Genomic DNA, 26,872 nt, shown 5'->3' with positions numbered 1-26,872 from the left:
CTAAAGCAGGGGTAGGTAAAATGCAGGCCGTGGGCCAGATGTGGCCCGCTAAGCCATTCTATCCGGCCCATGGGACCCCTAAAAAATTTTGAAAATTAAGATTTATCTGCCCTGGCTGCCTATCATGTGGCTCTCAATGGCTTACCAAAACTCAGTAAGCGGCTCTCTGCCCGAAATAATTGCCCATCCCTGGTCTAAGGACACAGGCAGACAAGGTTCTTTGGGTGAACGTGATATTGCTTCTCAGCCTCTTGTGGGCTAAGATTGAGTGTAGGGGGAATACCTGAAGTCCCGGACTAAGGTGTCTAGGATGCTTGCCTGTACTATCTGGGGGCATCCAAACGCAAGACCTCTGGGCTCTGGCATGCCTGTAGGTCTGGGAGAAAAGGCAACCCCCACTTAGTGGTCTTAATTGGTTCCTGAAAAACCAAGCGTTAAGTGAAATGAGCATTAGGCAAAACCAAAAGTATTTGAGACCCAAGACGGTGACCACAAGTTTTTTTAATGATCCAAGATGGCAACTGCAAGCGTTCTAACAAAACTTGCTGAGCGCTAAGTGGAATCAGGCATCAATTTATAATGAAAGTCATAGCAAAATAGCACTAAGCAAAACAGCGTTAAGCAGGAGTTGCCTGTATCTGAAGTCCCAGATCATATTGCATTTGGGTAAATGCAATATCCTTTATCAGACCAACTAAATAGTTTGGACAAAATTTTCTTTACAAACTTTCAGGCACAAACACCCTTCTTCAGGCACAGGGAGAGTCTGTTAGTGTTTGTGTGCTCTTCTGGGTGGAATAGAAGTGTAAGCCAATCTGGAAAATGCAGGTCTGTGAAAATGCAAATGTGCGGCAGGATGCTTACCAGTTGCGGTGCCGTGCACGACATTTAAAATAATGGAGTTGTACTCATTGGTGACGTGTAGGGGGTGCACACGCACCCCGTGACTGGCCACCGCCACATGCTGGTGGTGCCTGGGGGTGGTTGCTGCTTGCCACCCCCCTGCCACCAACCAACACTGCTGGTGGTGTCTGCAGGTGGTTGCTGATCGCCACTGGCTGCTGCCAATGCTGCCAGCAGCATCTATGGGTAGCCACCCCCGCTGCTCACATTGCTGCCTGCAGGAGCTCCCACCACGCCCCCCAGCCTCTGCAACCACACATTGTTCACGGTTGTGCCTGCTCCATCGATGCCATCCAGTTCTGCTCTCTCCATAGAATTTGGCTCATCAGACCTGGAACACAAAATTTTGTGTGTGTGTGTGTGCGTGCGTGCGTGTGCGTGTCTGCGTGCGCGCGCGCGCATGTATGTATTTAAAAAGCAGTATCTTTGACGGGCATTTGTGCAAAGCAACAATTTTCCCGACTCTTGAGATAATCTAAAAGCTACCCCAGCTGCCCTCGCCTGCCTGTGCGGTGATATGGGCAAGCTCAGGCCCGAGCTGCCCCCGCCCTATCTGGCTGCTACCCTGCAAGGATGTCACGACTGGGTTGGGAAAGGGCCGCTCCCCCCCGCGGGGCCTCCTCCCGCCTGGCTCCTGAAGCAAACACCGCCCTCCCTGCCTCCCCGCGGCGCTTCCCGCGGACGCCGGCGGGAGGGACCGGCTCCCCCCGGCGCCTGCGCGGGAGCCGCTCCCGCCCCTGCCACCCCGTGACGCCCGGGCGCGCCCTGCCCAGCCGGCGGCAGCGGCGCCGCCTCTTTCCCCTGCGGCCGCTCGGCTCGGGCTCGGGGCGATGGGCTCCAGGGCGGAGGTGCTGCCGCCCGCGGACTGCGGCTGCGAGGGGCACCCCGGGGCGCAGGAGCAGGTTGCTGTCGCCCAGGCCCTGCGGGAGCAGCAGGTGGGTGCAGGGGAGCGGAGCGGGGCGTGGGCCCTGGGGCATGGCTGGCTGCTGAGCCGGGCTGAGGGCACAGATTTGCCGGGGAGGGGCTGGAAGGGCGCCCCCGGCATGAAGCAGTATGCACGGCGTCCTGTGCAAGCCATCATCCAAACTCTGCCTAGGAGGGACAGAGAGGGAGCTGTTGCCTTAATACCTGGCAGCATCTGGGAGCTGCTCTGGAGATTCTTTCAGTCAGAAAAATGCCCCAGTGAGAAGGGATGCATGCGGCAGCTGGGGCGTTCTGAGGCAAAAAGGAGTGCAACCCTCTCCAACTCTTGGGTCCTATGTATTTCCTACCTCTGGGGACTCTTTACCATCTTGAGCTTCCTCTGAGCCTGATGAGGGGCACGCAAGCCCCGCAAGTGTGCAGCAAATGATTTTTTTTTGTTGCCATTTCTCAGTTGGTCTCGGAAAAGGTCTCGGTTTAGAACCGAGAGTTCTAGATTTTTTTGCATTTCTGCAAGTGATGAAGGGAGTCTGTGCCCGAAAGCGTGTGAAGAACAAATTTCCCAGCTGTTTGGATGGTCTAATAAAAGATCTCAAGGTGTCCACAAGTGAAAGCAAAGAGCTGGGCGCCTACTGTCTAGGGCCACTGACCGCTGTTTTACGGTCCCAGCTGCCCATGGCACGGGCAGTCACTTGCCTGGTTTCTAGCTCCCATGATGTGCCAGGTTTCTTCCTGGAGGCCTTGGGGTTCAGATGCCCCCAGTCCCACTTGATCTTAGCTGGAAAAAGGCCAAGATGCAATGGGAATGGGCTGATGACAACCTACTTCAAGAATCGGTTAGTATAGCCCATCTGAATGAGGTGATGCCAGGTGTTGCAGAGAGAGAGATGGCAAGCCAGCTGGGGAAGTTCAGTGCCAGGGGTCTCATTCTTTGGTTTCCTGTCTGGAGAGTCGGTGGCAGCGATCCCTCCAAGCGAGGATGCTCTCTGCCATGGCTCATCTGTGGGTCTTGAGGTGACATGAAAGCCCAATCCTCAAGCCACAGGTCCATCTGCAGATCAGAGTTGGTTGCAGGCTGGCATTCCTTTCTTAAACTTCCTCCACTCTCTCTTCTCTGCTTTGAGGGCAAGCGACTTTACCTTGAACCTGAACACTAGGGCTGAAGTGTGTGTGGGGACGGGGGGAGGTAAGGGAAAGAAAGAGGTTGTTGGTATCCCTCCTGCAAATTAAAGTTCTGTCACTTAGTATCCAGGGGGAGGAAAACCAAACAGTTTTAATGATGATCACTTTAGAGTGAGAGTTGCTTAAAAAAAACAAACAAAAAAACCACTGAATTGGATAAGCCATTTAAAATCTGTTTTCTACAGTTCCTGCAACCAGGCACACAATTTCCTCAGTTTAATGACTTAAGCTAGTGAGCGATCTGAATGACAAGATAAAATTGAGGCGTAAGCTACTCTATTAAAAATGGCTCAAAATGGCACTATATTAATAGCCACATGTATGAGACAGGAAGTGCAGATCGGAACAAATTAGGTGATCTTTCCTGAGCATTTTCTTTACGTTGAGGCTAAAAATCCATGATGTTGGAAGCAAAAGTCTGTTAAGTAATGATCTACTACTATAAGACAGCTTTCAGTGTGTGATATAGAACCACACATTGTTAGCTCAAAGTTTTTGATAAATTGCATTTGCACATACAGTATCATTTTTATTACGCTCCATGCTATAAATGGCTGTTTTGATAAGGTGTGTTTTTTTTTTTCTTAAAATTCTGAGAAATCAGATTTAGCATGGAAAAAAATGTAGAAAAAGGTTTTTTTTTGCAGGGGGCTGTTTGTTTATTTGAAAGGGGGAGGTTTGATATTGTCAGAATATCAAATATGAATCCCTAGCCTGTCACATGCTGTTAGCACTAAACTAGTCTTTAAAACCACATGTTGGGCAAAATCTCATAATTTGACCAAGGTATTAAGTTAAAGGGTTTTCTAAAGCCACAGTAAACTCTTACAATAATACAGTAGTTTTTTTTCCCCCCAAATAGTCTTTAAAAATTATTTTAAATTTAGAATTTATTTACTTGGGTTATGGATGCGATGGTATATGGTGAAATTGCATATCACATTCAGTTAGGCAATAAAAATAGATGGGTTAATGAACTTTTGTTCCTTATGAAAATCTATTACGCAACTAACATTTTCATAGTGGCAAAATGTTTGACCTGCAGATTCTAAATTGCCTAACTTGGCTCAGAAATACCTTAATAGGTCAGAATGTTTTTGACGCTATGGATTCATATTTGAAATCCCTAGAGTTTATCTTGTGGATCATGTGGGTGTTTGTCTGTCTAGCAACACCCTTAAAAGAACTTCACTTGCATGTGTGTGTGTGCAGGTGGCTGAGATAGTTCAGATGGGTACAAAGACAGAAGTAGTGGCTTCATTGTATGCTTCCTACTACGTAAGAGGGTCTTATGCAGAAAATTTTACCGTGGTCATTCTGATTGCCATTCACATTACTGTTTTATGTTCTAGGGAAGTATAAGTTCTGTCAGAAGGGCTCAGCCTTTAACACTGACTGGGCCAGCACTAACTTTCCCTCTGAAAAAGGAGCTTTTGCAGACTGGTGATGACAGGCTTTTCTGGAGCTCACCTCTACATGTTTTATGGTCCACTGTGTTTGATCATGACTGTTCTACTTCCATTGCGCCAAAACTGTCATCCTGGAGGGATAATTTGGTGGCCATAAGACTATCTTGCTGTTAAGAATTTCTCCCTCCCATTTTATGCAGTAATGTTGATGTTGAACACAGAATGGTGTCAGAATGCCTACAGCCAATTAAGGGAAAAATACAAGTTTGGATGTAGTAGAAATATTTTCTCACTATAGCATATTTTCCCAGATTAAGGTGCTGAACTATGAGCAAATAATAGAGCAGACGCAGCATTATAAAATGCAACAAAATATAGGACATTGATAAGTTTTTAATGAAAAAAATGAAGGAAAAAAATTTTAAATGTAAATAAGGTCAAAGCATCAGCAATACAAATATATTTTTCTTTTAAATGAGTGAAAAAAAATATTTTTTCTTCCTTCTTTCCAGATCAGCTGATTCTAAATGGATCAGAATGAATCATGCATGGTTCACTAATTTTGTTATTCTGTTTGTTGTTGCTGACTGAGCCAGTAAATAACCACTAAGTCTCCTGTAGTTCAGGAACCAGCTGTTGACATAATGTGTTTTCCTGTGTTTTGTCTTTCTGCATTAAAAAATAACAAGGGATTTAAGAGTGGAGTGAGAAGGTTCTTAGTTCCTCTGTGCTGTATACAAAGTGTAAAAGAAGTGTATAAGTATACACTTATAGTGTATAAGAAGACACATGGCCACCAGGCAGTAAATTCAGTTAGTGTATGTAAGACTTGATTTTGGAACTAAGCCTGCATATACATTTTGTGTGTGACAAGGCCCTGAACTTTGTAAGAGAGATTTCTTTTATGCCCACTGGGAGCCTAAGTAGGGTTGTACCCAATGTGGTTATGCTAAACTTATTCTTCCTGCCTCAAAAGACCCAAATAATTACAATTACTCTGTTCCAGTCACAAGCACTTGTAATATTGAGTGTTTAATGTGAGTAATATGACTCTCTGGCAAGTTGGGTTTTTGAGGAATGCTAAACTCGTTGGCCTTAAAATCTTTTTGAACTTACTAATAAGATATACTCAGTAAAGATTTCCTTTGCGATATTAACAATAGGTAAATTTTAAAAAAAGAAAAGAAAATTGTATTTTATGTCACATACAGTTGCTCTGTGAACTTCTTTGTCACAGGAGGTCATAGAATTAACTGCTGCCTGCGACTGGATTTAAAAATGTGCAGAGAGAAGAGAGGTGTAGTCTCAGACTGCAACTTTTCTTGCTTATAGATATAAATAAGGCTTTGTCTATGCTGGAAGGACTTTTTTGGAGGAAGAAGAGAAATAACTTTGGTTGCTAAGGGATAGCTTGCCTTACATCCACATAACTTTTTAAAATTATACTATCTCACTAATTGATCCTCTTCAGAAGATGAATATTCTGAAGATGAGTATGGTGGTGTACTTCTTGTGGGAAGAGAAGGACGAGTAGGGGGGGAATAAGGTGTAACTTCTCTATCTTGTACTGCCTAACTTCACACTTTGATTCACTTGTCTGTATGCCCTCTAGCGCTCTGAGGTCGTTTTGACTAGATATGATGCACTGCTCAAATGGTGGGTCACAGCCAGGTCTATCCCTTTATGTTTGCATCTTGTGGCAGGTATGCAAACCAAGTGTCGTGTGACCATTACAGCAGCCGCACTGTACTTCTTGTGGCCCTTCTGGGAAGATTCTGGACTTCCCAGAGTCATGGGATGAGAGAAACACGGGTCAGTGCAATTTGAACAGCAGCCACTAAAATGTCAAGATCTATGGGTAGCTATAACTGCAGACGACATGTAGGAGGGGCATTCCAAGGGAAGGGGCCAGTTCTGCTACAAAAAAAACACAACCTCAGGCCTAAGACAGCATATAAGAATATACCCATGCCCTGCCCCATAATCTGGACTGGACTTCTACAAGACAGCCTACTGCTAAAACCTGGCATTGAATTTTGGAGGGTTTGTGGGAGACGACCTTTGAAGTCATCCAAGTTACTACAAACCTGACCAGGAGCTTCCTTCAGATAACATATCTTTTTGGTACACTTGCCCCTATGTTAGAGACCCAGGTAATTGAGATTCAAAAATCCACGCAGGAATTGAGTACAAGAAAGGCTTACTAGTGAGTATTATGTGCTGCTTTATAAAATAACATCCTGAAGTCTGCTTTCTCTAAGCCACTGTGTCACTCCATCCCCAGTCAGAAGGCAGTGTTGATATGCACCTTTATAAATTAAGTAAATGAGTGCACAAGTTTTCATGAACCCAAATTCACTTCATCAGGTGCTGTGGCTCCTTCCCCCCCAACCTCCTGCTTTCTGTCCTACCCCCTTTACTCTATACCAGGGGTGGGCAAAATGCAGCCCAGGGGCCGGATGCAGCCCGCTGGGCCATTCTACCTAGCCTGCGGGGCCCCTTAAAAAGTTAGAAAATTAATATTTATCTGCCCTGGGCTGCTTGTCATGTGGCCCTTGATAGCTTGCCAAAACTCAGTAAGCAGCCCTCTGCCCGAAATAATTGCCCGCCCCTCCTCTTTACACACACTTGCACATTTTTGTGAGCTCATCAGTACTTTAGGCATTTTCTGCTGCGGTTTAGTTGGTTTCATGTTTGCACTTTTAGACTGAGTAGAGAAAGATTGTTCTGAAATGTTTCATTGAGATTTTAGTTGGGAGAGTTGCATTGCTTCCTAGTAAAATGGTTGCACAAGCACATGCTTTACTTTAAAGGGACTCCTCTTATTCTTCACAATGCATAGACCACCTCTTCATCCAGCCTTTGCTTTGGTAGACTTTATGCATAGCCTTTATGCATAGGAGCCTATAACAAGAGGCATGTAATGATCAGAAGCATCCAACTTTGGCTTGCAGCACCTATACCTTTCTTACAGTTCTTCAGTTGCACACTTTACTCTTATTCTACTTAGGATAGAGTTAAGCGTTTCTCTTCTGTCCACATTGTTTTAAGCTAAAACAATAGTGGATAAGTGAAGTCTTCAAGAATAAGAGGAAGAATTGCAATACCATTAAAATCCTTAGGGTTCTTTGTTACCTTAAACAGAACTGAGTTTCTGAAACTCATCATGGACTGTACCAGACTCCATCCTACTTCCCGTGGTGATTAGCAGGGATCCAGGTGTCCATTTGCCATGGAAAAACATGGGTTTTCTCCTTTAAAAGTGAAAAATACGGGAAAGAGTGGGTTTCCATTTGCAGGCTGGTTCCTGATTGGGGCTGTGGAGAGCAGGACACAGGGGGCGCCATGTGCATGTGCGTGGACACATGCACATGGCCACCAGGCAGTACAGTGGAAAGCAGCTCCCACAGCTTTTTCCAGTCTATGGTGGGAGGGGAGTACAGACAACATGTTGGGAGGAGGGCGGGGGAAGGGGGCATGTGCCCCCAAGGTTTCTGTTCCCACAGTTGGGCCTGGAGCTGCAACCTGGCCAGACTAGCAGAAGTCCGGGCAGGAGTTGCCTCTGCCATCCAACAGGCAGGACCCAGCACGGGTGAGAGCAATGTGGCACCATGGCTGCCAAGGTGAGGCACCCCTTGTCCATGCAGCGGCTGTGAGGGCACAACTCCATGCTGCCATACCTAACCTTAACAGCGTGGTACTCCCTCCCATGCCAGGTCCCACTTACTGAGTCGTGGAGGTGGCTCCTGCCCAGAGCTAGTCTGGCCAGGCTGCAGCCCCATGGGGGGGAGGAGGGCATGTGTCCCCTCCAGCCCTCCCACTATGTTGCCTGTGCCCACCCTGCCCCCTCCCACACACATCACCTGTGCTCATACACAAGGGGGTATGGCCTGGGGGCAGGGGGCAGCAGGTTGGGAGTGAGAGGCACTGGCAGGGCCAGGGGGCTGTAAGTTGGGAGCAAGGGACAATGTCATGGGCAGGGGCACTGTCATATCAGCTGCTCAATGCCACAAAGCAGCAGGGGGGACAGCTGCAGGTGAACCCATGTCCTGGTGAGCAAATGGGTCAGCGGGAGCTCTGATTTTTTTCCATGATAAACCATAATCAAATGCCAAAATATATAGGTATTTAGAATTTATTTTATTATAATGATCGAGGGGGTTAGGCTTCCAAATTACTTTAAAACTGTAAATATACCAGTAAAACATGTTCATCTGATACTTGTATATATAGTGACATTTCACCTTAATCAGAGAAAAGCACGGATTTGAGGGGTTTTAATGACAGCATTTGGATTTTTTTAATCAAAGAATTTGGGATTTTTAAAAAGACAAAACCAGGATCCCCAGTGATCAGACAAGCCTTACAGTACCAGGGAGAAATATACTGTTCTGTTGATGATCTCTGAGGCAAAGTGTGAGGACTAATGAATACATTTGTGAATTTTACCAGTGGGCCTGATTTGGCAGGGGAGACATCACCATGCAAACCTGCCAGGCTCTCTGGCCCAGCACAGCTGCACCTTCTCAGCACTGAAGCACAGCCCTCACAATTGAGCTACTAACAGCAAACCAGTAGCAGTCATGATTGGCAGTGGTTTCTCCACACTCAAGGCGAATTTTATAGTGGCAGTCTGCTACTATGGCCTTTGGGGAAGTTCAGCTACAGACTTCTGGGAAAGTAGCCAGTCTCATCCAGTGTTACTGCAGGTCAGCTTAGTTCTGCATTGATTTCCAGTCCCACCAGTCATCAGTAGCTGTCTAAGTCCAGAAGTAGCATTATTAAAGACTGCATCTTCATTTTCTAGTAAAAGCATATAAATTCAGACCAGTGCAGTGTTTCTTGATGTTTTGGTTTGAGAGTTTTTAGGGGCAATATTACGACTTTTAAACTTTGGTTGCTAATTTGGCCGACTTGTGTTGGTACTGAAGCTTTGGATTTAAAGTTTTCAGTGCGTTTTGCTGCTAGTATTTTTCCAGCTTGACAAGAGCAGAAGCAAAGTCAAAGAGGACAGTTTCCATGGCTATTGATGTGGCAATATGTTTTGCCTTTCAAAGCAGCAGCACTGTCGGTTTCTAGCCTACGGGCTATTTTTAAAGGGCTCTGTTTCCAGCTTGCTATTATTGTGCCCTCTCCAACTCATGTGAACTTAATGCCAGGCACTGTTGTGACATTCCTCTCTGAAATGTTTCATCATTCACAGGATTGTAAGATCACTGAATCTTACTGCTAGTTTCCGGTAAGTCCTTGTTCGGTATAAGGAGAGATTAATGCTTTACCTGTTACCAGTTTATTCTGGACCTAGTTAATAATATACAATTTACAGGTCTGACTTTTTCATCCACTATATATAATTTAGTCCCAGTGCTTCTCAACCTTTTTACACTTGGTACTGCTGGATACTACTTGAGACACTCCATGTAGACTCATAGCACCCTTCAGAAAATTCTTTGTTTTCTGTAGTCAGAAAGGTGAAAAAAATAGAAATGTTTTTCTGTTGTGAAGAACTCGGAGACCAGAACTGTGGTTTCTGTTTATCTCTGGGTTTATCTTGTGAACCACATGTGCAAATTTAGGTTAGTAGTGCTAACATTGTATTGCACCCTGCCACAGCCTTGAAAAGATCGTAAAAAATCCTAGTGTGCTGTGGCATCTGGGGTGAGAATCACTCATCTAGCCAGGTATTTTTCGTTGTTTTGTTTTGAAGGCAACATTTCCAGTACTCAGTTGTAAAGTTGTTTTCTGTTAAAAGGTCCAAAATTAGTATCTTACTTTAGGACCTACCAATCCACAAAGAATTGCCTGACTTCTTGTCAGTTGCGTAAATCCTACACCCCATGTACAGATTTACATTCTGTCTTGTGAAAATAACTAGTAAGATAAATCTGTGTGTGCCACTGGACAATTAAAAGCAGTTGCATCTTAAATACTACTCCCTTAATTGAATCTTGCTTATTTTTATAATATTCCTACTGAAAATCTAAGGTCTTGATTTCTCCTTACAGTATGATTCAGCAGTTGCAGGAAAACAGGGGAATTCAGTTTATGCACTCACTGAAACTTTTACGGCATTATGCACTTAAATTATACAAACTGTAGGTTATGAACCAATTTCTATATGTGCAGCCCTAACTGAAGCATAGGTGCAGAACTGGGCCTTTAATAATGTAGTTTTCAGAACGGAAGTTCTCAAACGGTAGCCTCTTCTTTCTCTGAAGTAGTTTCTTGGCATTTACAGCATAGCATAGTCTCTCAAAAAATCTTTGCCAAAAGCCTTCTTCTTTGGAGGTCCCCCTAGCCCATACTAATATGGCTGTGTTGCCTGTATTACCCAAGTTGGCTCACTCGCAAGTAGCCTGGGCATCTCTTCTGCTTTGTATCGGGTAGAAATGACCATGTAAGCATACAGAAGGCCAACACATAAGAAAATGTAAAACTGAGACAGTCTTGCTTTGAGTTTGCTTTAGAGCTCTGCAAATTGTCATCTGCAAAGCTTCTTGGTATGTGTCCCGGGACGTGCTGTATGAGTGAATACTCACTGGCGGCTCGGAGTGCAGCACATGAGGGGCGGAAGGTAGAGCCCGTGTGGCTTGTCAGCCGCCTGTTTATTCAGCTGCGGCCAGTCGGTGATGCCAGTGCAGAACGCCAGCTGGCACAGATAAAAATGGCGGCACATGCTGCGGAGCCGGCGGGGAGCCAGGGGATGGAGCTGCATACGACCCCACAGCAGAGGCGATCCGGTCCACGGGACGAGGGGAGTAGGAGCCGCCGGGACAAAGGCAGGGAGGAAGAGGAGAATCATCTTGGCGACGCTGCAGATGGAACGACGGAGAGACGCCAGGAACACCTCTTAAGGATGGTGGGGGAACGTCTTGGGAGGATGGAGCAAACGGCAGGTGGGAGTGCGTAGATGGGGAACGCTGGAGGAAGTCCGCCCTGAGAGAGGAAGACTGCGAGGGAACCCAGGAAGGGTCGCTGTCAGAGCGAGCATTGCCACTGGACCTAGAGGTGCCTTGGAGTAGGCAGGGAACCTGATTGCCTAAGGGGATGAGGCAGCCGCTGTCCTTTTGAGACCCGGGAAGGTAGTAGGGTAGTTAAATGGGCAGGGAATCCGGTTTATGTTGGAGCGTTTGTCTTTCTTGAGGGGGGCCCAGTCTTAAGGGTCCCAGGAGTGAGATGTCGACCATCCGAACACCGCTCCACAGGAAGCGTGAGGCCGGGGTGTAGGGGTGGTAGAACCCTGTGAGTAACCGGCAGGAGGAACCGCGGGTCTGCAAGCATGCCTGATGAACAGCCCCGGACACTGAGGTCCAACAAGTCGTGGCAGGCAAGCATGGGGTTGAAGATTCGGATGGAAGACACCAGCTCAGGAAGAGGCATGAGCCTGTGAGGCATGTGACATCAGTTACCCAAGTGAGAGTGGCACGAGAGCGACTGGTCGAGGTCCGGCGGCTACAGTATGTAATAGCGTATAGCATATTGTAGCTTTTTTAAGGTATAGGAACTTTTGCACCCTTTTTGCTTTTAATCTCTTGTTTACTTGTAGAGTGTTTATTTTCACACCTAAATAACATGGTATGTAATGGTCTGTTAAATTTTTCAGGGGGAAAATAATTCTGGAGATAAGGCATAAGGAAATAGTTGTAACTTTAAAGAAGAAATTGACCATAGTTCTTTGTAATCATTCTGTTTTCAAGTAAGAATTGTGACAGGTGGTGCAGGTGGTAAATTGTTACTGTTCTTGATAATCAGTAGTATTGCTATGTCAGGTTCACTTGGTTTTAAAGGAGGACCTGAGGAGACTAGAGGATTTAAAAATATTTGATCATTTTAAATAAAAGACAAGGTGCATTTGGGTTAGGAACTAAAATAGAAGGTGTGTATATATAAAAAAAAAAAAAAAAAATGGTAAATGGATTGTATCCATGATGTTCAACTGCTGGAAGCCGCAGTAATTAATAATGCCACTGCCTGCCCACCACCAAATTTCTGGTCCCATGAGGAGACTCAAAGGGCAGATGATCTGGCGTTTAGGATCATACAGGATCATAACCCCATGTTAGATCCATTGTGCAGACAGGCCCCATGCTACTCATCCTATCCAGAAGGCCAGAAGGTTGGGCACCACTGGATTATAACAATATCCAATGACAGCAGAAGGGGGCATTTCATACAGTTTGAAAGAGAAGGTAGACGTACATCTTTGAGTTGCATTTTAAACTTTCTCATTTAACTAAGGACCTACTTAATTCGCGGTGAGACCAAGCCATTTTTATGGCTTGCTTGTGGCATCAAGGGCCAGTTTCAAGGCATATTTCCCACTGGTCCCATCCCTTGATGTAGATTGGCAGAGAGACTTTGCCATTGCTGCAGATAATATCTGAAGCACATGACAGTGGCAGCAGGGATTGCTGCGTTGTCCAAGTATTGCGGTAAGGATTGAGAGATTCTAAAACAGTGTATTATATGAATAATACGCTGAGTTTTTTGGCAGGGTTATTTTTGTGGGAAACTGCAGCTACTGAAATATTTCCTGGTGATCGCAGATACCGCTGGTTTTCCTGGTTTCCATAAAAACCGCAAATCCATGAATTAAGTAGGTCCCTACTTCCAATAAAGCTTCCCTCTCCTTGCTGCCTTTAAACTTTCTACCATCGTGTTTCACCCTACAGTAATTTAATATTATACTTAATGTAATGTGATAATAAATAGCAAGGAGATGATCATAATGTTGAGATCTTTTTCCCCTTACAGTTATTTCAAGGTAGGCTGGTTCTTATGACTATCTGAGGATAAATTCAAGATGATGGTTAATATTTATTTGGTTATTGTCTTGAAATGTTAGTTGCTATAACAACTTGAAACAACTTGCTCTTTCATACTTTTCCCATTGTTTGCATCCTATTTCAACATTAGTTGCCATAACAGCTGAATACAGCTGATGAATAACAGTTGACTTTTTTTTTTTTCCTATTCACTGTGCATTTGTCTCATTGGTCCTTCATATCAACTTGTTTCTGTTGCTTATTTTATAAAACAAGTTGCTTATTGCAATTCAGGTATTTGGTTTTGATTTTTCAGGCCTTGAGAAAGAAAGAGAGAATAACATTTACATGTGTATGTATAATATATGAATTGTACTTAAAACCTAGACTCTCAAATGACTTCAGATCTAAACTTTAGAATACATAATGCATACAAAACCAATCTTCTCCTTAATCCAATGTTTCAGAACTAGACAAAGGAAAAATTGTAACAAAAAGAAAATAGCTTGCACTCAAAAAAGAAAAAAACAAGCTAATACTCATTCCCATGTATAAAGTCAGAGAATGCTAAAGCAGCATTCTTTAAGTTCAAGTAGTTCTGGTTATTTTGGGGATTTCAGACTAATGTGGGAGTAAATGTTAAAGCAGAGTAGTAGAATAGGTCATTTTACACAGGCAGGCATATTTTCATGTACCATGAAAAGATGTTCAAGATCTGCTGTGTTTACTCAAAATTTAACATGGTGAGAGGAAGCCACTCATCTTGGATTTGAGCATGAGGTGGTGGGGGTGCAGGCAGCAGCTGTGGCTCTGGTCCCAACCTAAGTTTAGGGTTGGAGTTGTAGCAGCTGTCTGCCCCCCAGTACCTCTGCTCCTCCACCTCCCTGTAGCCATGGACCCGCAGCCTCTTCTCCCTAGCCTGCCTCGTCCCTTCTCTCCGCAACCTTGAGTGCCTACTCTCCCCCATCTGCCTGCTGGTTACCATTTGCTCTGGCTCTAGTTCCACCTGGCTGTGTCCATGCTCCAGGCTGAGGAACCAAGCAGGTGTTTGAGCTGGCCCGGTAGCAGCTGTGATGGCTCCAGGGCATAGTCTGAGCTGCCACCACTGCTGCTACAGAGTTGAACTGGGGCCAGAAAATGTATGGTTTGTGCACTAGTCTGGAGCAGGGACAGAGCCTGCTGAAGTAAGTGTATGCTGTGTGGTTGGGGGGCGGGGGCGGAGAGGAAGGTGAGGGTGAGGCTGGGCAGGGTAGGGGGGCGCAAAATCTGGGTGGTAGAGAGTGGGATGGGGTAAGGGTGGTAAGGAACAAAGGTGAGGTGGAGAGTGGGGGTAGGAAGCAGAAGCAAGAGGGCTGAGGTGGAGGAAGGGGCAAGGGATGGGGAACCTGAGGCTGTACAGGGGGGCATAGAGGGTCGGGGCAGGCACGGGGAACAAGTGATGGAGCAAGAGGCAGGAGTTGAGTCCCACTACCTCCCATCCTTTTATTGCCTCTCCCACTGCTCACCCTCCATCCTCTTACTGCTTCTCTTCCACTCCATTCCTATTGTGGCGGGGGGGGGGAATGACAAATTTCAATAATTAGATTCTATGCAGGGAAAATTATAGCAAATGTATACATTTTCCCTATATAAAAAATACCATTTTGGGGGGGGGGGTCATCTGAAATGCAAGGTAATGTTGGATTCAGATATATATGATATATACTTCCTAATCTTGAAAAACATACCAAATGCAGAGAGGACAAGAATTTTGATGAAAAATGAGCTACTTTCTTTTCTCAGAATTGTTTTTTTCAGGTCAGTGATGAAACATGTTTTTGGATGACATTGGGAAGATTGTATATTCTTTGGATAAAGAATTTGTATCAAAAGCAGCTAGTCCTCTTTCACAAGCACTATATTTTATTTAAAATGCTTCCAGGCCTTTTGAAATTAATTGCCGCAGCTGGTGATCTGGCTAACACTTACAATCACATGTGACAACGAGTCTAGATACAACTAAAGTCTGATGGCTTTTGTAGCATATGCAAGTCAATTTCTTTTCTTTTCTTTCTTAAATGACCCTTTTTTGAAGGATGACAGTGGTTGATATTCTCTTTCTTGCTATGTGATGAGAACATGACCTAACTCTTTTTCCTGGAGATTTTGTTATTTTGCTAATGCTACAAAATGTACTATATTGAAATTCCCTGTTTAAAAAATAGTATCCCATGGATACTGCTTTTATTATACTGGTGTTCTGAGCAGTTTTCCTATATTAAAAAGTCTTTGCGTCTCACTGGAAAAAAGTGAGTGTTGGATATTCACTGAGGCTGCGTCCAGACACAGACGTTTGGTTCCCCGGGGACCAGTAGCAGCGTCATCCCTTGTGCCGCTGCTGCTTGTCCCTGGGGAAGGTCCATGCCATATATGCTTTGGCATGCAGCAGGTTACCCCTGGTGGCATAGGGGAGTCTGGGGCCAGCACTGGGCTGGCTCCAGGAGCCTTACCTGGGATCCTGGGGGCCTCCCAGGGCTCCAGCAGTGGCAATTCCGCTACATGCAGCCTGGCTGGCTTTTGAGTGATGTGTGCTGCCTGTGCATATGCTGCTCTGCTTTTATTTTCCTGCAAGTTTGTTTTTTTTTTTTTTTTCACACCTGGATATCCCACAGGAAAAAAAAAAGCGGAGAAACACACGCACAGGCAGCATACCTTTGCGGTGTGGAAAACATCTAAATGTGCAGCGTGTTTTTATGATGCCATATACCATATGACCGCCCTTTTCTAGATGCAGCTTGGGTGTTTTTTCTGTCATCTGATAACTATGTGGGACTCCTTCTCAATTGCTTTCCTTATTTTATACAGTGTATATGTATGTAGTAGAGTGAGTATTGGTGTAAAGTAGTGTCCTGGTCCTCTTCTCACCAAGCAAGTTAATGTTTAATGTTTTCTGCCTAATATTTAGTGCTTGAATATCAGCATCTGATACTGCCCTTAGAACTACAAAGTCAGAGGCACTAATATTTAATTTCATGCTGTCATTTCAAATGTTCAGTGTCACTTGAGGTTGATTAGTGTTTTTACATACACATTGATTGCAGGCTAGACCTCCATAGTTGGTAAAGAAAGCTTAATTCCATTTGCTCCAAGATGTAAACTGATACAAAGTTCATCCCTTCCTGATTAGGAGAAGGAGGACACTAAGAAAAGTAAATATAACTTTGGGGAGCTAGGCCAAACTTTGCTGTGCTTACCCAGTGAAATTAGCTTTGTGACAAAATTAGGGAAAATCTCAGTTATCCCTGTAATTGTGAGAGATTTGACAAGCAGCAGAACTTCTTGGGTAACCACTAGAGCTGTGCGAAGTTTCGATGGGTGTTGTGTTTCAAAGCTGTTTTGACACATTTTGAGCTTGAAACAGCAAAATCGAAATGAAACAAAAGGCGCTTTGAAACAGCTTCAGAACGAAATGAGGGCACTTGAAACATTTCGAGTTTCAAAGCAGCCCAGTGACGGGAGGCGGGGGAGAGCTAGGGCTGTGCTCTGAGTGGCTCCACCAGCCCCATGGAGCTCAGCCCAGTGGCAGGAGGAGGCGGGAGTGCCAGTGGCGAAGCCACTTCAAGCACAGCCCTGGCTCCAAACACAGCCCTGGCCAGTGGCTCTCTGCCATCTTCTGCCCCTAGGCTTAGCTCCATGGGGCTGCAGAGCCTCCCACAGCCAGGCTGCGCTCCAAGCGGCTCCACCACTGGCTCTCCCACCGCCAGGCTGAGCTCCTTGGGGCTGGCAGAGCCTCTTGAAGCTCAGCCGTGGCTCTGAGCACAGCCTTGGCAAGCACAGCTTGGTGGTTGGCGGCTCTGTAGCCCCACAGAGCTGAGCCTGGCGGCAGGAGGCAGCAGAGAGCCCGTGGCAGAGCTGCTCGGAGCGCAGCCCTGGCTCCAAGTGCAGCCCTGGCCAGTAGTTCTCCCACCACCAGGGTCAGCTCTCTGGGGCTAGCAGAGCCACTTGGAGTGCAGCCCAGTGGCAGGAGGCAGGGAGAGCCAAGGCCACACTCCACCAGCCCCATGGAACTCAATCTGCCCTCTCAGCACTGCCACTGAGTCCTGGGGAGAGCCTGGTGCTGCCCCTGCTGGAGCACCAGGAGCTGCCTGCAGCTGCTGGGTTGCATCATGCCACGAACCCCCTGGTGCAGCATCTGCCACTCCTGGGGCTGCAGCAGGGGTGGCACCGGGCTCTCCCCAGCACTCAGGGCAGGCCACAGCGATGGAGGGGGGCTGTTGCCACCCCAAAATTTACTGTAGTCCCCCCACCCCTGCACAGTCCCACAGGCCTCCTGGGGGTGCAGGCCCCCAGTTCTACGCATGAGATGACAGCAAGCTACCACTACTACCTGGGGCCAGCAGCTGGTCCCAGGCAGCAGCAGCAGCCTCCTGTCATCCCATGCACAGATCTGGGGGCCCACACACCTGGGAGGAGTCCGGCACAGCTCCACAGCCCTCCCCAGGATGTGTGCCCCCAGATCCATGTGTGGGATGACAGGAGGCTGCTACTGCCGGCACAAGGCACAAGTTTTGCTTGTGCATCTAAGCCATTGTTTGGGTGTATACATCTTAAAAAATAGAAAACCCATGCATGACAGACATGAATGCTGTTCAGTGAAGGTTAGGGTTGGTACTCTGGAAAAGTTCTGTAGACTCAGGAGTTGGCACAAAGATGACCATCACCAGTGGGTTTATATAGTCAATGTAAATCCAATACCCAAACCATTTGCTTGATATATAGGTAGGTCACTTATATTAAAGTATATGGAGGGCAAGGTATTCTACTCCTTTAGACCATATATTAGCATTTATATATCCAGCAAACATCTGTTTTGATGTTTGTTCTTAATCTTAAGAAACAGAATCCTGGTTATAACTAGGCTGTGTGTTTAACATAATGGATACTTTGGGGTCTTGAAAAACAGGTGAAGGAACTATTGATTAGTTCCTTCCTTAACTGGCTGATACTTGCCTTTTCCCTCTTGTAATTTTGGTTCAGATTCTACTTAAATATAAATATTTAAACTGCATAAATATAAAGCTGAAAGGTCATGCTTTACCCTAATGTTTAAGTGTATATACTTCAGACATCAGTTATACACCCTGTTATCTCCTGTGAAAATAACCAGTGAGATAAAATTATCCACTGTGGTTTGTGAAGATCAGACCAAATAGTAACTTACTGTCTCTCTTGTTTTTTAACAATTCATTTTAGTGTTTATTGATTAAAAGCTTTTTGTGCCTCTGCAAAACATTATTAGATCTTAAATTCAAAATCAGAGTTCTTATGAACAAGATAAAAGTGATAGTCTTAAATACTTTTCTTTTTGTAACTTTGTTCAAGTAATTGGGCCTTATTCATTGCTTCTGCTGTGTTTTGAATCATCTCTTCTGGAAATAGGGCTCATTATCTGTGCCCTGCCTTTTCTTTTTTTTTTAATATTGGTCTGTTGGGCTTATTTTTCTCTCTTAACTAATGTATTTTAGTTTTATTTCTCTCTCCTTCTTTCTGACTTTTGCTCTAAGTTTTGTTTTCCCCTAGCTTACAATTACAGGGTTTAAGCTGGCAGAGATTCATGGGAATTTCATATTTCCCAGACCACTGTAGTGTGTAGACATTCCCACCCTGAGGGAAGTCAGCATTTGTTAGTACCCCACCGTGTTGATGTTGTTTTGCTAAAAGAAAGAGAAGACTAAAACAGATAAAACTATAATCAGTTCTGGTATTGCACTCTTGCTGGAGATGCATGCTGCGGAGAGAGAGAGAGATTTTTAATTTTATCTGGTAGGTATCTGAGCACCAAAAATGCACTAAAGTTTTCTTATATCATGAAATAAGTGTGGGTGGGTGGAGAGGAAGAGGGAAGAGGCTTTTGTTTTGTTCTGAAATGTTTTTGTGCTCTTAAAATCTATTAAATGGAGTTTCACTGAACTCCAGAAGCATTCTTTCTGCCTTCAAATCTATGATCATCCAGTCTGACCTCCTGAAGAGCACAAGCCACTGGTACTACAGCTAACAATGTGAGAGAAATGAAAGCCCCTTTTTGTTGACACACCCTATCCCACCCTGTAGTGTGCAGTAGAACTAACTTTCTGAGTTTGAATTTGCCTTTCATGCTTTGCAAGTCATTTCCATCACTGTAGCATGTGTACTGACTTAAGTGGATTACTCGGGTCATCTAGCACCTGAACAAATTGAACCTTCAGAGAGATTAGCTTTGGATTTATACAGTAAATAGTAATAAATAATTTAGAAAATTAAAAATAAAAGTTCAAAGGCAAGTTGTAACGACTGTGGCTTGAATCCTTTCTTCTGATGCAATTGCTTTATTTGGGGAGTTTATAGTTACGGTATAATGGGATCTAAAAGATGGTATTGACTTATTTAAGTGGTTAAAATGGATATTACTGGGGTAAGGTCGATTAGAAAATAGTTGTTCCCACCGCCCCGCCACCTACATCTCCCTCCCCACCCATCTGAAACACTCTTGTACCAACTGGGTATAAACCACAAAGTTATCACATGCTTTCCTGAACATATGCAGTCAGTCTTGCAGTCAGTGAGAAGTAGGCAAACTTATCACAAATAAAATACAGTTGTGAGATTCCAATTTATTTTACACGTTGTACTGATTAAATGCCTGTGGTAAATTATTGATATTTGTTGCCAAGTAAGAGGGCTTTATTGTAACCCTACACAGATTTTTTCACACCAGGCAACTATTTATTCTAACCTTTCTCTCTGACTTGCAATGGACTATTACCGTGATCATGTAAACACTTAAAATCAGGTATAACTTTATTTGGATATAAGAACTTTACCTTCAAGAAGGCTATTCGTGTAAGTAAAGCTACATATGTGTTTAACTGCTTGATGGCTGGAATAGAGTCTACCTGAAAGAGGAGCCACTGACTCTACTAGTAATGACCACTGCCCTTAACATATGCAATATATTTCTTTTTTGTCAGGATTGTATCAATCCATGTTAACAGTTTGATTGGTAATATGAAGACCACTTTGCTTTTAGGATGTATAGACAACCAAAACATTTAAGATTTTTTGTTTTTGAAAAATAGTAAAACTGTTACTTCAGAGGAATACATCTTAATGTGTGAAAATCTAGTAAGATTTAGTTCATGGCTTTCGCTTTCAGTTTTGTAGTTTTTGAAAACAATTTTGCAACTATTGGGGGTAAGAGTTTAGTGGTAGATTCCATCCCCTTTTTGCTAATTCCCTAAGGGGGTTCTATTTTTTGTTCTTGTAATTTTTTTTCCCTACGATCTACAGTGTGTAGTGGCTGCTTGCCTTTGCACAGCTGTCTAAATCCCATAGCTTTCTATAACCTCTGGACTGTGCACCTCATTTGGAAACCATCCATCCAAGAGCACCCTCACTGTATTCACTTCATGTCCTTCTTCACTTCTCAGGCACTTTAAACAGTGGTAAAAGGTGGAACAAGAGAGTTCAAACAGTAATTTTGTGCCAGCTTCCCCTACGCATTTTGGCAAATAAAAAGGTGGTGGGGCTCACTGATGAGCATCTGTTAGTTGCAGGCCTGGGAAATCACCATTAACAATTGCTTTTGAATATAGACCAAATTGGAAGTAAACGAAGTGGGGTTGTAGAGGGCAGGAATTTTTGGTTAAAAGTTACTAAAGAAATTACTAAATTGTATGCATTTTAAAGAAGACTAGCAGCAATTTAAAGTGTAATTTCTAGGGCCTTCACATTGGAAAGCTGGTGTTTTGTGGTCTATAATAGGTCTAATCGAAATATCCCTTTTTGGAAACATTACAAATCTGATTTCTTAAAAAATAAATAAAGGTCAAAAGTCATTTATGAAAAATGAAAATAGGTGCGCACAGGCTGCAATATTGATGTGTGTAACTTTTTATTCTTGTAGTATTTAATTCGGTAGGATTGTGCCTAAAGTTAGGTCGCATTGAGTAAATATTTCTTTAGCAAACGTGAAGTATTTTACCTGTTAAAGTATTTTTGCCTTTGACAGTGCTAGTGTAGCTCTACCCCGAAGAAAATACTTGGCAAATATATGTAACAATTATGTAGTGCTAGTTAAGAAAAATATTATATTATATTATATTTCTATATTTCATGGTTGATTATCTGTTTTCAGTTTCACTTTTTTTTGTTATCCCTAACTTGTTTCTCTCTCTATATATTTATTTTCAGTAGACTAGAGAAATTACTAACACACTGACCTCGCTAAGGAGCATGACAATGTGTATGATCAAGAAGTAAAATTTTAAGTTGAGGCAACCATCTATCTATGTAATAATATTTAACCACTATTTATTTTTCTCTTCTTGTCTCTTGACTAATTACTAATGTTCAAAACACATAGCTAATTTTGAGAACAGACTAGGAAAAAAAATTTCCTATGCAGTGGACCACTATTAGCGAGAGTGCCTCTGTTCCAGCTATCACTAGACATTCTTATAACCAATGTTCTTTTCCATAAAAGAGTTCATCAGCATGTTCTAACATCTGTTTTGGAAAAAGATGCTGAGAACATTGGTTGCCACTTTGCTGTTTTGTTTTTGTAGAAGATGAGTTTCAGTGCTTTATTTTTAATGAGAATTCAGCATTTTAAAATTATAGGTTACTAGATTCTCTAATGGAGGGAGCAGGGTAGATGCATTCCATTATCATTTAGCCAGAAAGGCTCCAAGGAAGCCAATTACTGTCTTTACTCAGGAAGCAGCATTCCTCTACTCTTTTATGAATATAACAGAAGCTGCAAATTATTTTTTGAATATTAATCTAGATTGGGCAGAGTATTCTCTACTTCTAGAAACTCTATTTTATAATGACCCCTTAATAACTACATAAGGTCTGCAGCCAGCTAGCTGCAAATATTGATTTGTTGGCTGTTGCTGCTTTAGTTGTTATGAGTGGAAGAATTAGCCAAATTATGTATCCTGAATGCCTGATCACCTTGACATTGCACTTGTTAAGCATGTATTTCATCTCTTTAGGCCCAAGCAATTAGACTTTGTGCCAGGGACTATACAGAGTCAAGGCCTGTGGCAGGGGGTCAGGCTAGATTATCTAATCAGGTCCCTCCTGACCCTAGCTACTAGAAAACTGTGAAGGCAGGAGGGAAGGCATTCAAGCCCTTCCCTTGTAATCACTGTTCCAGCCTCTACTCAATTGTAAAATAGAGACAGCTGCTAGTCTTTCATTTTTGTAGTAGCTTTTGTGGAGCGGCATGAGAGAGATTCAGTTGCCATGTTCCACGTTGTTCTGTGCAATCCTGTTTTGAACAGGCGTCAAACCCTTTAATGTGGTATAAATGTTCCTTTATTGTCTTTATTTTATCTAGTTCTTCCCACATCTGGTTGCTTCTTGCTGTGCTCCAGAACACTAAAAAGTTTCCACAGCTTTAGCAGCATGTTTTTCACCTAGCCCAGTGTCTTCACTGGGTTGTCTTTCAGAGCTAATAATATTCCCTTGGTTTCCTTTAATCCTGTGCAGAAATTTTTATCTATATCAGAAGACTACAAATCGTCATTTGTACAGTGTTTATGGGTTTGGGCTCTTATGGTTCTGACTTCTTACTGCCAGTTGTAACAAATAACTTGCAAGGAAAGGTTGGAAGAACTGGGATTATTTAGTCTGGAGAAGAGAGAATTTGGGGATGGGGGTTGTGGGCGAAGGTTTTGATTACAGTCTTCAGATACCTTAAAGATGGTTACAAAAGATGATGGAAGATGATTCTCAGGCTGCAAGGGAAAGGGCAAGTGGTAAAAGCCTTACACTGATAAATAGGGAAATTTAGGTTAGATAGTAGGAAGAACTTTAAAGGTTAGTAAGCACTAAAGCAGATCACCTTAGGGAGGTTTTGGAATCTTCAATGGAGGATTATAAAACCAGGTAAATGAGACAAACACTTGTTTAGGAGTGTTTAAATAGGAGTGGTCTTCCTCTGAGTATTAGGTTGGACTAGGTCATTTTATGAAATCCTTCCAGCCTTATTTTTCTGTGAATCACTTTAATCCATTTATTTAACTTGTAACTGAGTTTCTTTGTGTTGGTGTATTTTGTTGAATTCTTATTCCATAAAATGGAAATAGCTAAGATTATCTGCAGGTTGTGGTTAGGTGGAAATGATGATAATCTTTTGTTTTCAAAACTATTTCCCACTCTTGTGTTCTCTTTGCAGGTCCAGCATGAACAAAGAAACCACACCACTGAACCAGTTGTAGATGACTATAAAAAAATGGGGACTCTGTTTGGCGAACTAAACAAAAGCCTCATCAGCATAGGCTTCACAAGGATGTATTTTGGAGAGCGGATTGTGGAACCTGTAATTATCATATTCTTCTGGATTATGCTCTGGTTCCTTGGTTTACAAGCTCTTGGACTCGTTGCTGTTCTGTGCCTTGTTATTATTTATGTGCAACAATAGAGCGTGGTAGATGGCTTCTTGGATGACCTGTTACTGCTGTGTCACATTTTGATGGATTATATGTTGAAGCACATAAGTGGCATATTAAAGGTTCAGTGTCCCAAATCATGTTTCACATGCGTGCAAGGGGTTTTTTTGGGGGGTGAGATTCAGAATAGCATAGAAAGAAAGTTGGTTCTAGCACATCTTCAAAGGAAAGGGGAAACAATACGTTCTTAATGGTACTATCCAAAGTAACTTGTTACTTCCTGCAATTTTGTGGGCTCGGTCCTATTTAATACAGCATAAAAATAGCCAAATAAAATTGGGCAACTGCTTTTTCATGGCATGTCTGGCTTCTTTTAATTGACATTTCCTTTATAGTGGCAATTCCTCTCTGATTTTAAGAAGTTGTTTGGAATGAGATTTCTTTTCTGTTCAGAAAGCCGCGAATCCAAAATCTGGTCAGCTACCTGAATAACAAACCAGAGTGCATGCAAACATTTTAATGTTGAAGGAGGACTAAGCTACAAAAGGTTTGCCAGAGCTTCCAGAGAGAAACAAAGCTATACCAACAAAAACACCTTGATAGCTGGTATAATTTCAACAACACTGGACTTCTGCTGTTATAGAATGTCGTGCATGAATTGCAACCCCAGCTGACATTAACGTACTGACAAATGTTTCTAGTCATAATCTGGTCTGTTTGCCCGCAGGTGTTTGGCTAATCTTACAGTAGGTGGAAGCCTTGTTTTTTTTTTTATAGTATCCTAGCAAGCTCTGGCCCTAGAATAGGGTACGAGTGATTATATTAGTAGGACTCTATAGCTACATTCCAACTGCATTCTTACTCAGATCTGGTTTGAAAGTAACTGTCTGTTGCATCAGTATCTAAGCATAAATATCCAAGACCACGATATATATTTTGTAGAATTACTGAAATTTGTAAAATCCACTTTGGTTATATAGGTAGGGCCTGATCTTGACCCATACTAAGTTAAGTGAGTGCAGAGTGTTGGACAGTATTAAGGGAAAAAAAAGAAGTGAGACAGAATTCTTCACAAAATGGACTGCCATTCTTTCAAAAATAGTATTTAGGAAGTAATTGAAATGCAGTTGGTGCTGCCCAAAGGTAGTAATGAAAACATGCATAGACTGTGACAAACTACAGTTTAAAGACCATAAGATTTTTACTTATGCTTTTTTACAAATATTTTTGGAGTGACAGACCTCAACAATGTATAGTTTTACTTAATTAGAAATGATGGGTCTAATCTAAAAACCACTGAAGTCAACAGAAACATTCCTTGTGGTTCCAGTCCCAAAGGTTTAGGGACCTTAAAGGCAGATTCTCATGTCCACATAGATCCCTGTGGAGTCTCTGGTTTGCATATGTGGATTGCATGGCAGAATTATTACTCATAAACATGTACTGCCATTTAGCTCAATTATTGGTCATGCTGGTAGATACACGGCCTGGTTCTCTAAAGGTATTTCATTTCTTAACTGCCATCTACAAAAAGGTGACTCTTGGCTTTGTGAAATCAATGGGAGTTGGGTGTCTAAGTACATTTAGAGCATTTTGGTAATGATGCTGATGATATGGGAATACACTACAGCATAAAATATTCATAGATATGTTTTTTGTCAACTGCTGCTGGAAGTTGAAAAGCTAAATGCAAATACAGTATGATCTTAATGGCAAGCTCTGGACTCACAAGTGCCTAAGGGTAAATACTTTTCCTTTTGGAAAAGTAAAATATACATTGTACCTTTTGCATATTGAATATGTTTTTTGTGTGTGTCTATAAAAGGGCTCTATTCCAAAAATTTCATAATTTTCTAATTTCAGGCCAAAAATTTCATCATTTACTAATTTCAGTCCCCTCCCGCCCCATGCAAGTTGCAAGTTAGTGTTCAGCGCATTTCACCCTTTTGTCTCATCTGGTAAAAGTTAACATCTTGCAGGATATCCTTAGTGCTGCGATGGTGTATATACTGTATTAGACGGTGTATTGTGATGCACATTGTACTAGTTTTCTGAAATAAAAGGAAACCTTCCCGTGGTTTGCTGTGTTAAGGGAAAGTGAAGCTAATTGATCACAGACAAAAATGAAGCGGGGACAACAATATAGATCTCTTACTTTATTATATGCATGCTGTTTGTGATTATTACTTGTATTAACATTCATCCCAGACATTCTCCTGGCTTTTTTTTAATGAGCTATCATTTAAGAGCACCAGTGGCCAACCTATGGCATGGGTGCCTCATTTGGCATGCACAACCTCTAACGATTGGACAGTGAACCAGCAGCACGATGGCAGAGCAAGCAGAAGATCAGGCAGGGAGCACAAAGCAGAGCAACAGATAGGGAAAGGGATCAGAATGGCACTTGGCGAGGGTGCAGGTATAATTTGTGGCATTCCTGCTGATTTAGATATTCCTTTTTTTTATTTCCCCTTCAGTAATTTCCCCTTCTTCTCTTTATATGCTCCCACATACAAGGGTTCCATACAAAGCACTCCGCTTTAATCTCTGTAAGCTACAGCTATAATTTTATTTCCCTTACTGTTTCTGGAGGGTAAGCCAAGGAGACAGCTCTGTTGTTTTGAAAATGGGGTTGAGTGTGCAAAGAGACTGAAACAAACATGTACATTAAAAATGAATGTGAATTAGTCAAATGCCATAAAGAAATGGATGAAGCCTACTCACATTGTTTTTTCCTCAGAACTGTAGGTTGAAGTTGGTGGGATTGTTTGGTATGCAAAGAATGTAGATTTAGTGCACAGACTAAAAATAAAGGATAAATACAATTGTAATATATTGTTTGGCTAGAAGGAGTATTTTCTCTTAGAAGCTGAGACCCTTAAGGTCTCCTCTGGTTCTCTGAAACTATAATGATGAATTTTCATTGTTAATGTTAATACAATATTTATTAATTCCAGTTCTAGCTATGTATGTGCAAATACAATTGTATGTAGAAGTTACATCCCTCAGATATTTATTACAGAACAAATTACATAATCCTTATTGGTCAGAAATTTTCCACGCAGCTCTCCTGTTTTTTAAAAATGGACCTTTTAGTACATGTATCTGAGCCTTCCGATGTGTAAGTTCTTGATTACTGTGTACAGTTTGCATTGGAAAAAGTGCCACATTAAAACTGTTCATAAGAGAGAAATCTTGTTTCTAAAAAAATTTGTGTGAAATATGACTGAAAGCACTTTGTTATTCTTTCTAATAAAAAGTATTCTGTCATCACTCA

The 26,872-nt window shown here is 42.8% G+C and overlaps 1 protein-coding gene across 1 annotated transcript; it reads left to right on the top strand.

Annotated features, from left to right (window-relative positions):
- The first annotated feature begins 1,634 nt into the window (after window positions 1-1,634).
- FAM241A (family with sequence similarity 241 member A) lies at window positions 1,635-26,872 on the top strand. Its single transcript, XM_090036683.1, has 2 exons — window positions 1,635-1,838; window positions 23,382-26,872. Exons 1-2 carry the CDS (start codon window positions 1,734-1,736, stop codon window positions 23,625-23,627), a joined length of 351 nt encoding a protein of 116 aa, XP_089892809.1. The 5' UTR covers window positions 1,635-1,733; the 3' UTR covers window positions 23,628-26,872.

The sequence above is a fragment of the Crocodylus siamensis genome, chromosome 2 (genome assembly GCF_052110815.1).
Source record: "Crocodylus siamensis isolate JL-2025a chromosome 2, ASM5211081v1, whole genome shotgun sequence".
NCBI lineage: Eukaryota > Metazoa > Chordata > Crocodylia > Crocodylidae > Crocodylus > Crocodylus siamensis.
Note: the sequence above shows the minus strand (reverse complement) of the source record. Positions and strands in the feature narration are given on the sequence as shown.